The sequence below is a fragment of the Pteropus vampyrus genome, unplaced genomic scaffold, assembly GCF_000151845.1.
Source record: "Pteropus vampyrus isolate Shadow unplaced genomic scaffold, Pvam_2.0 Scaffold42, whole genome shotgun sequence".
Taxonomy (NCBI): Eukaryota; Metazoa; Chordata; class Mammalia; order Chiroptera; family Pteropodidae; genus Pteropus; species Pteropus vampyrus.
Genome location: NW_011888823.1, coordinates 3406684 through 3417952, shown reverse-complemented (window position 1 = coordinate 3417952; position 11269 = coordinate 3406684). Strand labels below are relative to the sequence as shown.

Here is an 11269-nt window from a genome sequence, read left to right as displayed (position 1 = left end):
GTCGCCGCGCTGGCGCTGAAGCCGGGGCCGCCGCGCGCACCAGCTGGCTCCGCAGCCTCGCCCCCTGCCCGCACTGGCTGGCGGTAGAGCGGTCACGATGCTGCCGCCTGTGCCCTCCCGCCTCGGGCTGCTGCTGCTGCTCCTTCTGTGTCCCGCGCACGTCGGCGGACTGTGGTGGTGAGTGCTGCACTGGGCGGTCCCGGCGAGGCTCCTGACGCTTGAGGGTGGGGACCTCGCGACTAGTAGCTCGGAACCACGGTCCCGCTGCCTCCGGGCTCTACCTGCGCGCTGGGGCGGTGCGGGGGAAGTGCGTAGCGCTCTCCTGCCGGCCTCCGCCAGGGGACTTCTGAACTGCGACTCAGGCGGCTCTAACCTGCCCCCACCCCCGCACATTCTATTGCATTTCCTCCTACACCCCACCTCGTTCCCAGGTTATGCGCTTAATCCAGGTCACCAAGGAATTGACGGGTGGGTAGGAAAGAACTGAGGAGACCGGGGAAAGATCTATAGTCAGAGATCCGAAGAAAAGGGTGTGTAAGGGGGGCTGTAGATTTAGGGGAAGGGAGCTGGATTTGAGGAGGAGAAAGGAACAAGGTGGGAAGCCACAGGCAGATAGGGTCGAAAGGCTGCCTCTTCCCCGCCTCGCTTTGCCCACCAATCCACTAGCTTCTCTCTGGGCTTCTTCAGAATGGGCGGAAGTGGTGGGAAAGGGATGAAAAGGGGAAACTGAGTCAGGACCTTGGCTTTCTCTATTTCTTCCTCCCCAAGCAAAGAAGAGGAGGAAAGACAAGAAAGGGACCCAGGCGCCTGGGCCTTCCAGATGCGAGGTCAAGGATAAAGTGAATGTGCAGCTCAGGAGGTAGTGGGAACCGGGGAGGGTACTGATAGAAGCGAGGGAGGCCTGGCCAGTTAAGGGATGAGGACGTCTTTCCAGAACTGGCCCTAGCTAGAGCAGACAGCTAAGCAGCGAAGGTTGCAGGAACTTTGAGTTTGAGGGGCTGGGGCAGGGGCTTGGAAGGTGGGTGCCGAGTCGGGACCACTGGGTTATCTGGATCCCGCAGACTTTTTCCTTCCCAGTCTCCTGAGCTGCAAAGACCCGCCCGGAATAGCTCAGTGTTGAGGGAGGAGGGACTTGGACAATACCGCTGATGCAACGGCCAATCCTAAGAAGACAGGGTCTTGCCTATTTGCATGTCGCCATGTAATTGGCTGGATTCTTTACAGTCCACTCCTCCCCCACACCCGGATTTGGAAGGGAGGGTGGAGCAGGCAGATCTCTCTCTTCCAGGGAGATAGCAGGATGCCCACACAGAGAGCTGCTCGCCGAGATCCCTCCTCCGTGAAGAGGGGGAGACGTCCCTCGGAGGTGTCAGTGAGGGGGCAGATCGAAGACGACCCAGGTCTCGGCTAGGGAACCTGTGTCCTTTGATCCTGGCTTAGCATAATGCAGTAGCAGTTTTGAAATAAACCTAAGATCTAATCTCCGCCATTTGTTAAATCTGTGACCTTGGGCAAGTCACTTATCACTGCCTCCCGACGTCTCAACTGTAAAATAAGGAAACAATCCTCTTATCTGGCAGGCCTGCTAGGATTAGGTGGGATGATTTACAAAATGATCTGACACTGGGAAGTACTCCATAAATTTCAGTCTCCTTCTCTGCATCCCAGATTCTCCTGGCCAGAGACCTAGGTGCAAAGGGCATTCGTTTAAATTTAAAATCCAGGGTAAAGGGATCTTTCTCTTGCTCCGCAAACATACCTTTTCTAACTTTGCCCTTTCTCAAGGTTTAGGGACAGGGGTTTCTCCCTGATGTCTTGCCTTCCCTCTCCTCCCTCTCCATTTGTTCAAACTGTACTCATCCTTGCAATTAAAATAACATTTTCTTCATGAAGCTGTCATTTTGTCTTCCCTCCCTTGTCTTCCCTGTGCTCCAAATGCACCCATGCATTGGGCAACTATGTCGGTTACTGCATTTCACTGACAACCATCTCCTCTTGGGTCTCTTCCCTACTCCTAGAAGGCGGAGCCTTGGTCTTAGGGACCCTGGAGGCTAAAGGTGCTGTTTTGTGGAGTGATGCTGAATTGGCTGATTCACCTTTCTAGAGTTTGTGCCTGTGGGGGTTCTTTTGTTCAGGAAGGGCTGCTGGGTGAGAGCCAAAACCAGAGGGAGGGAGATCTGGTCCCTTGGAGACTGACCCTGAAGCTGGGAAGCAGAAAGTGGGGGAGGAGGTGAGGAGGGCAGGTGTGGGAGAACACAGAGGCCTTCATGGCCACAGCTGCAGGGCGAGCAGGGTGAAGAGTGAGGGGCTGGGGTGATAAGGTATCTGGAGACTGCCTCACTCAGATGCTTCTCAGAGAACCTACCTCTCTCTCCCTCCTGCCTTGGCCCCCTCACTCTCCTCTGTCTGTTTTCGATGCTTCATTCCTTTGGTCTGAGCCCAGATTTCCTTTCTCAGGATCTTTGACTCTGCTTGCTTACACTCCTGTCCTCACCACACCCCATCATTGCCCTTTAAGATAAGGTTTGGGCTAGTGGGCCAGACCCAGCATCCCGGGTGGCCTGAGGCCCCTGCCACTCTTTGTCTCACGCTCACCCTCCAACTTCACTTAGGCTAGGAGCTTTTTCAGACCAGGAACTTCCAAGCTGTTTCTTGATGTCTAGGAGCTGCTTGCTGTCCCTCTTCTCCCTCTTTTTCAGAGAATGCTAGCTAGGTCAGGGCTCCAGTGATGGACGAGAAAGCAGCTGGACCCTCGGCAGCTCACTGCAGTCCACTCTTACATTCTGGCAGTAGCCAGACTGGGAGCAGGGAGGCCACCAGGAACTCTGAGTGACAGGACTATCCTGTTTGAGAAAGGAGGGTCCTGGAGGTTCTGGCCCAGGAATAGGCTCAGAGACCTGGCTCCAGGTTCCAGAGGTTTCCCTTTCACTCCTTTCCCTCTTTCCCTTCTTCCCCTGAAGAAATTTATCTTTTCTAAACTCTGCGTCCAGCCTCTGTCTCTCTCCCATCTGTAACCCTATCTTTGTGAATCACAGAATCCCAGATTCCAGGACATTGGCCAAGCTGTCCTGAGGCCATCTTGTCTGGCCCACTGCTTCTGGGCCATCCAGCTTATACTCTGGCCCTGGCAGATCCCAACTTGAGAATGAGGCAGGGAATGAGGCTATAGCTTTCTGGTCACCAGCTCCCACCCCTTCTACCCACTCTCTGTCCCCCTCCAGGAAGTTCTCATTATCTGACCTATCTTTATATACCTTCAATCAGTGGATGTAGAAAATAGCTCACTCTCACAGAATAGCCAAATCAATCTCCCTTCTTCTCTCTTCCTCTTTCCTCTTTCTGTTTTATATTTTCAGTGAAAGAAACTAACCCTCCCCTTGTTCCACTGGGAAAAACACCACCCAGTCTCACTTCCTTCCCCCATCTCATTTTGCCTTTTGCCCCCCACCCCAACCTTCCCTTATGGAAACAGAAACTGGAGGCCTAGGACAGCCTCATCTCTGGTCTCACAGGGAGGCAGGGAAGGGACCAGACTTCTTCCCGACACCCAGGTTTTCCAGCTGTGACCTCAACCCCAGGCTGGGCCTGGCCACCTTTCCCATCCCATTTTTATCTGGGGCCCCTGACCCTTCGTGGGCAGTCCTGTTGTTGGCCCCTGCCAAGCTCTGTGTGGGGTGGGGTTGGGGGTGGGGTAGCCATCCAGTCCCACCCTCCAGGCCTCTTGCCTTGGCAGCTTCCCCTGGTGGGAGACAATGGGGCTGTGAGCAGAAAAGGGCAGGGGCAAAAGGAGGCTGGCTTGATCTGGGCCAGAGCATGCCCTGAGCCCACCAGTGTCCTGGCACTGTGACACTTCCTGGGGGGTGGAGCCCCCTCCTGCCCTGTTCTCATCCGGAGCCAGGCGTGGGGCGGGAGGGCAGTCAGTGAGAGGCTTGATCACCAGGGCCCAGCGAGGGAGATTCAGAATGTGTACTTTGATGGAGAAATGCAGCTGTGAGGAGATGAGGCGAGGGCGGGGTGGGCAGCCAGGCCATGGTCAGGCTGGCAGCAGGGCACCCAGCCAGCCAGAGGAGGAGGCACTCAGGGAACACAGAAGCCTGTTCCCGAGGACTGGGGAGAGTGCCCTCTAGCCTGAGTCCTCCTTCCTGCCTGGAATGGCATGGGAGGGGAGACCGTGGGTACTTCCCCTGGAAGGCCTGAGGAAGAGCTGGTGCAGGGAAGGTCACTGGAAGGGTTCTTCTCCTGTTTTCCACCTGACCTCTTTGGCTGGATCCTCCAGCTCTGAGCCCTCCATTTAATCCAGAAATGAGACCAAAAAAGGACTTCAAGATCATCTGGTCCAATCTTCTCACTCACAGTGAGAAGTCCAACAAAGTCCAGGGACAAGAGGTGGCCTGAGGCACACAGAATGCTGAGCACTGAAGCGGAGAGTCTACTTCCTGCTGAGCATCTCACCCTGCTTGCCATGGGGTGGGGGTCAGGGAAGGGGTACAGGGCCTTCCACAGTCTCCTTCTGCTCCTACACCCTCACTCTCACATGGGTGCTCCCCACCTCAGTAAGGGAGAGCAGAAGGCATATGACAGGTTCTCCTCAGGGTATCCAGAAGGTCAGTGCATCCACTCTTTGGCCTCATATAGCCCTGATCAATAGGAAGTCTCTTATATGTTGAAGTCCGTCAGGGAAGGGAAAGACCCTGCCTCTCCTGAGAGAGCGTTGGGAAGGAGAAAAGCGTGAGGAGGTGGAAAGGCCAGTGTCCAGGTCTGGGCAGAGGAAAGCAGTTGGGGGTGGGATGGGAGAGGGGTGGCATGGGGTGGCTGGTGGTGGGCGGTGGGGAGGCAGGGGTTAATGGAGCTGGGGCATCAGTGGCTTTGATGTGGTGGTTGGAGTGGGGGTAGGGGTTGGGGGAGGGGGAGCAGTAATTACTGAGTTAGACAGAGCAGGACAGGACAGGCTGGCGGGCACAGGCCCGGGCTCAGCCGCCTCGCAGCCAGCCGTCAGGCAACATTTTTCTGCCCCTTCTCCGCCACCCACCTCCCCCACCCCTGCGCAGCCCTCGCCCACAGCCCCAGGGTTCAGGGCTCCCTCTGCTGGCTTCTGGGAGGTGGGGGTCAGATGAGAGACCCTGGGGGTGAGTCTGGGGAAATAGAGAGGAGCTGGCTGTGAGACCCTTCAGAGGAGACTGGCATCAAAAAGGGTCTGTGACCCCTTTGGCCTCAATGATCCACCCAGGAGTGTTTGCTGGGGAAGAGGAGGGGTCCTAGAGGGTGCTTCTGGTCCATAGGGCGAAGGAGACACTGAGAAATAAGGGCAGAAAGTTGGAGAAAAGAGGAACCCACAAACGTCGCCTGCACGCCTACTGTTTGCCCTGCACTGTGCAGGCCAAGAGATGAATAAGGATGTCAATGGTAGCCCACAGGCTTTTTCTATATGTCACCTGGGAAGTAGGCAGGTGTTATTATTTGTTCCCATTTTACAGTTGCAGAAAAACGCTCAGAAAGTTAAGTGTCATCATCCATTCAACAGATACTAAGTGCCAAGTTCACATGCTAGGGACTTGCTCAACATCATAGAACAAGCGAACAGCAGAGCCCAGATCCAAACACGGGTCCCCTGGATCCCCAAAGCCCTGAGTGTGTTCTGCTACTGACATTTCGCTTCCTCGCGAGATCTTTGTCTTTAACGAGTTTTCTATCTAATTGGAGAGATAAGACAAGAAAACATGACAAATAATTATGCCACTCGCAGGATAACAAGCACTCCCAAATGAGTGACAGGTGGCATGATGTAGAGGAGGGAGGAAGCCAGTGAAGGCTGAAGCCCAGAGGAGGAGGCTTAGGGTAAGCGGGATCTGAGGTGAGCTTAGATAGATACTGGGTAAGATTTTGATGACTTAGGAGTATAGAGGAGGTGGCCCTCCAGAAATTTAGTGGTATAATCTGAGATGCTTGCAGCTGGCTGCTTACTCCAAGCCTGATAGGAGTAAGGGCTATGTGGGGGATAGCATGCGAGGCCACTTGAGGTCTTCTGAAACCTCTGGTGGCCATTTCCCTACAACCTCTTGGGTTTTAAAATAGTCACCTAAGGTTCTTGCAATGGGGACCCTCCACTGAGTGACCAGGGTCAGTCTCCTCCCTTCTCAGATTGTTCATCTATATAATGGGGGTGAGATTGGTGGAGCTGGACTCCATGATCTTCAGCATTCTCTTTGGCCCTCTGAATCCAGGACAGGAAAGGTAGGTTAGGCCAGAACCTGGGGCCTCCCTTAGATCTACGGATGTTGTCAGTAGGAACTGGCTGGCCCCTGATGCCGCCTCACTCAGCTATTGATTTTATTAACCAAGGTCCCTGGTGGGGAGAGCTTGGCGCAGGCCAAGCCAGTTAGAGTGGCTAACTAACCCTAGGCTTGTCCCTTCTTGTCTGCATTCTGATTTCTTTTAGGGCTAGCCTCATTGTTTCTATGCCCAGGAATGTCTATTTGTTCAGGATCTCAGACCCTACATACTCTATATCATATATTTCTTGCCACCACTGTGCTTCAGCCCTCCAAACACACAGATGTTTCCAAAAGGGTATATCTTCTCTGGGCTGATCCCAGAACAATGCTGACTCAGAGGCACCAATAGCAGAGTTCATTTCCTAAGGAAGCAGAAGGGAAGGAAGGAGGGTAAAGGAAGAGGGGAGATGGGGGAGTTATTTCTTGATGTCGAGTCAAGTGTTAAAGTTAGAGGGGGCATGCAAGCCTTTCATGCTAACTCCTCATTTTTCTGAAGGCCAGAGAGGGAACTAACTGACTTGCTCAGAGTGGCTCAGCCCACCCAGAGCTGAAAGAGACCAGGGTACTAAAGCAAGGCTCAGTGTTTTGCCTAGCGCCCTCCTGTCACTCCTTTCCTGGAGTTTCCTTTTCTGTGACTTGAGGATGGGAGCGAGGACAGGAGGGCAGGGAGCAAGTTGGTCCCTTGGGATTCTGGCTGCTACTATTGCCCATCCCTTCTCCTGACCAGCTTGTAAACAAGTCTAGTTCCCAGGCAGGCAGCCAGCCTGGGGAGCCAGACCCAGACCAGGAATCGACTCTGGGGCAGCCCCTCAACGCCAAGAAGGGCCAGCCCCACCTCCTGAAGGGCCCTGCCCTTCATGCTCCTCCTGATTCCTTTATCTCTAGCCCCTGGGAAGCAGACAAGGTCAGGAGGTTTTTGCCTTTCTCCCCTGCATATCCCCTCCTCCTGCTTTCCTAGGGCAGGAGGGAGAGGAGAGGGATGGGGACGCAGTAACCTTGGGAAGATAAGGCCTGCCAACCTTGGGAAATTGGGGAGTTAGCAGAGGGTAGAGTTGGGGAGCAGAACTGCGGAACTTAGCAGCATGGGGAGGAGGATACGTTTGCAGAGCTCCAGACTCCTAGGTGGAGTCCTGGGCAGGAAAGGCACTGGACAGCCTAGGAAGGTCTGCTTCCCTGCCTCTGAATCCAGTGGGGAAGAAAAAATGTTTACGGAAACTAATTAGGAGTCATGAAATGACATGTGGACAGGGGCTTGGCTCACCTTCTCCTTAGGTGGCTCCTCCATTCAATCGAACATGTATTAAATAGTATTCACTGTAATATTATAGTAATTGTCCATAATATGCAAATTTTCATAAAAATTATGGGGGGTAAATATGAATTAAGCCTCTAAAATTCTGCCTGGGAGACAAAGAAAAATGATAGTCCTAACTCTCAAGTTGCTTATAGTCTTATCTACTGACTCTGTATGAGCATGCTAGAAGCTGCTTCAAATTCTTTTTGTAATGAGGTAGAATAAGTGGATGGAGAGGAGGAATAGATGATAGATAGATAGATAGATAGATAGATAGATAGATAGATAGATAGAGGGACTGATCAACTCTTGAAGGTCACTAGACCTTTGGGACCCAGCCTGGCTGCCCTACCCTTGGCCCACTGCTCACTGCTCCATTCATCACTTCTCTAGGGTTGAGTAAGAGTTGGGGCTGGACCTTCCCAGGCTACAGTTGGAGTGCAGTGATGGGCAGGTCCTAAGCATGGAGGAGGGAAGGTCTGGACTATAAGTCTCTCCACTGAGGAGAGAACCTTAGCCTCGATTACTTGGGTAGGATGATGACAGTGACCTGTAGAGTAGTGTGTATGTGGGGGGTGGGGGTAGGAGACCTTAAAAGACTGTGCTTACACATCTTCTGGCAACCACCGCCTTCAAGCATCTCACTCCACAATGTTGAGAAGTTCCACCTTAAGACCTAAATTCCTCTTGCTGCTATTCAAGCCCATTACATCTCATTGTTGTGGGGCCAGAACATGCCTGGGCAGCCTGTACTTGTGGAGCAAATGGGGACAGTGGAGGTGGATGTGCACTAACGCTAAACTGAAAAGAGGCCACCTTGACCTTTGACACATATCTACCACCATTTTTCTCTACATTTTCTAATTCCTGGTGCCTCTTCTCTCTCCCTGCCCAGAGTCTTTTTCTACCCTCTGCTGAAGGGTTTTTGAGTGGTCTCAAGTTACTTTCAGCTTCCAAGTGCTCAACCCACTCATTCCTACAAGAAAGGAATCCCAGTTAAGCATTCAAATAAGAGCAGTGTGATGGAAGCCCTTCCATCCAGGTGTGAATACCCAGCTGACTTAACCTTCAGGGGTCTGGTAGGTGGAAACCAAATGGTAGCTCTCTTGTCAGGTGGAATGAAGGCTGGGAATGGAGGGATTTCTGAAAGTACGTGATACCCACCCAGCTGGTATCCCCTGTCTCCAATCAGTTATGTCACTCCAGTGAACAGGGGTTGGCTTGCTGCCATCCTGCTGTGGAAAGGCTACAGATCTTGAAGCAGGAGAAGGGTGAGTATCACCTACTTCATGGCACTTCAGAGACTCAGCCTCCAGCTCTTATTCCTGCTCTCCAGTCCAGGGAAACAGAGGATATCAGGGTGGTAGGTCCCACCTTAGAGATCAAAGCCCAACCTTCCCATTTTACAGAAGGAGAAACGTGGTCTAGAGATGGAGTGTGACTTTCCTCAGAGGCTCCATTCCCTTGCCCTTTTAACGTTCCGTGGCTATCTAAATCCCTGAGGTTGCCTCTGCCTTTTTAGCATCAGGGCTGTTCAGCTGACGCATATCAAGCTTGTGGTCCACTACGACCAGATTGTTTTCTGATACTGCCTACTTTTCTTTAATATCTATACATACTTTCTTTTCTTTGACAGCCTTCTTGATCTTCCTTCTGTTAATTTCTTCCTTGTCTCCCTTTTGGGCCAGGCCTGTTGAATTTTAGTCTTGGTCTACCTGGTGCCAGCTGCCTTCACCTTGAGTCAAATTCCTATAAGGATTTATTAATGAAGATGTGCACAGAAGGATAAGACTGAATCCTTGCTCTATAGCAATTTCAGTCTAGAATCTAGTTAAGAGGTGACACAGACATGGATGAAATGGTAAGAGAACCAGATAGGAGAACCTCAACCTCAGTTGGGAGGGTGGGGTAGGGAAGAGGCATGTCCCAGCTCCTGGCTGAGGGCTGAAGGGTCTGGTCTCCCTTACCCCCAGCCCTTTGAGTTATGCCCTTGACCTGCTGTGTTTTGCTTCCCAGGGCAGTGGGCAGCCCTTTGGTCATGGACCCTACCAGCATCTGCAGGAAGGCACGGAGGTTGGCAGGGCGGCAGGCTGAGTTGTGCCAAACAGAGCCGGAAGTGGTGGCTGAGCTAGCTCGAGGCGCCCGGCTGGGGGTTCGAGAGTGCCAGTTCCAGTTCCGATTCCGCCGCTGGAACTGCTCCAGCCACAGCAAGGCCTTTGGGCGCATCTTGCAGCAGGGTCAGTGTGGGGAGGGAACCAGGGGTACCAGAGGAGAGGGTGGGGGTTTGGGGAGGCTGCCTGAGCCCTATCTCTTCCATGAATCTCTGGGCACCCCGCCCTGACTCTGTCTCCCAGGCCCTCCCAGCCCCACGCCTTACTGCCTCACCCATCATAGTCCTCCAGGACTCAACTTTGGTGCTGCCAGCTGACTGCCCCTCCCTGCCTCCACAGACATCCGAGAGACTGCCTTCGTGTTTGCTATTACTGCTGCGGGCGCCAGCCACGCGGTCACACAGGCCTGCTCCATGGGAGAGCTGCTGCAGTGTGGCTGCAAGGCGCCCCGCGGGAAGGCCCCGCCACGACCCCTGGGCCTGCCAGGCACCCCTGGGCCCCCTGGCCTCACAGGATCCCAAGATGGCAGTGCTGCCTGGGAGTGGGGAGGCTGCGGCGATGACGTGGACTTCGGGGACGAGAAGTCTAGGCTCTTTATGGATGCGCAGCACAAGCGGGGACGTGGAGACATCCGTGTGTTGGTGCAACTTCACAACAATGAGGCAGGCCGGCTGGTAAGTATGGGCAGGGACATATAAGAGCTGGTGTGTGCACGTGAGTGTGGAGATATGTGTGTGCATGTAGAAATGTGTGAGCATGTGTGAGTGGCTGGGTGTAGGGGTGTTTGTGTGTGTCAGTTTGTTTGTGGTCTTGTGTGCTTGTTGTGTGTGAGGTTTGTGGGAGTTTGTTGTGTTTGTTTTTGTGCGCATTTGTGGAAGCGTGTGAGGGAATAAGGGTATGTATGTGTAGGAGTGTGTTAAATGTCTGGGAGCCAGCATGGCGGTGGGGGGCACTTGGGAACATTGGTTAGGAGCCTGGATGGGCATGTGGGATGTGAAGTGGCCAGCCTAGAAGATGGAGTCACTTGGGGGGGTGGGCATACTTCTGAGACAGGACAGGTGGGGTAAAGCTTGGGGTAGGTAGAGATATAGCTGCCAGGACAAGGACAGAAGATGGAGATAAAGGTTGGGAATGAAAGAAAGGATAGAAGCTGGGGCAAAATGATGGGGTCTAGAGGTATGGGAGCTGGGAGACAGGAGGGAGGTCTGGAAAGGGGCTAAAGCAGGCCCAAGGGGAAACGGGCTTGGAAAGGAGTAGATCCTGGTGGAGGTGGGGGCTGGGGGGGCGATCAGGTAGAGGCCAAGAAAACCGTGACTTCATCTGGGCTCTTGTCGACTGGCTGCCCAGCAACCCCAGACCAGGCCCCACACAGGACCTTGGCAGCCTCTCCCCTTCCCTCCACAAAGAGGAGGGTCCCCGAGGTCTTGTTTAGGGACAAGAAAGCCGTCTGGGTCACATGTTTCCAGGGGGAAGGAGAAGGCCTGGGAGGGAGAAGAGGACACAAGTATCCGTAGATCAGATCGGCCCCTGGACTCTGAGCTTCCGGAGATGATCTTCCTGGGTCATTTGCTCCCATAAATCTCTAGTGGGGT

The 11269-nt window shown here is 53.6% G+C and overlaps 1 protein-coding gene across 4 annotated transcripts in view; it reads left to right on the top strand.

Annotated features, from left to right (window-relative positions):
- Positions 1-6: 6 nt before the first annotated feature.
- WNT6 (Wnt family member 6) overlaps positions 7-11269 on the top strand; it is a 14286-nt gene continuing 3023 nt past the window's right edge. Inside the window, exons 1-4 of one of the 4 annotated variants that reach the window (XM_023529757.1) lie at positions 41-177; positions 9255-9427; positions 9583-9803; positions 10017-10266. In XM_023529757.1, coding sequence (XP_023385525.1) covers positions 9420-9427; positions 9583-9803; positions 10017-10266 — 479 coding nt within the window. In that variant the 5' untranslated portion in view covers positions 41-177; positions 9255-9419. Of the gene's footprint in view, positions 178-8474; positions 8838-9254; positions 9428-9582; positions 9804-10016; positions 10352-11269 lie in introns of those variants that run through there. The other 3 variants (XM_023529758.1, XM_023529755.1, XM_011358576.2) reach the window with 3 other exon arrangements.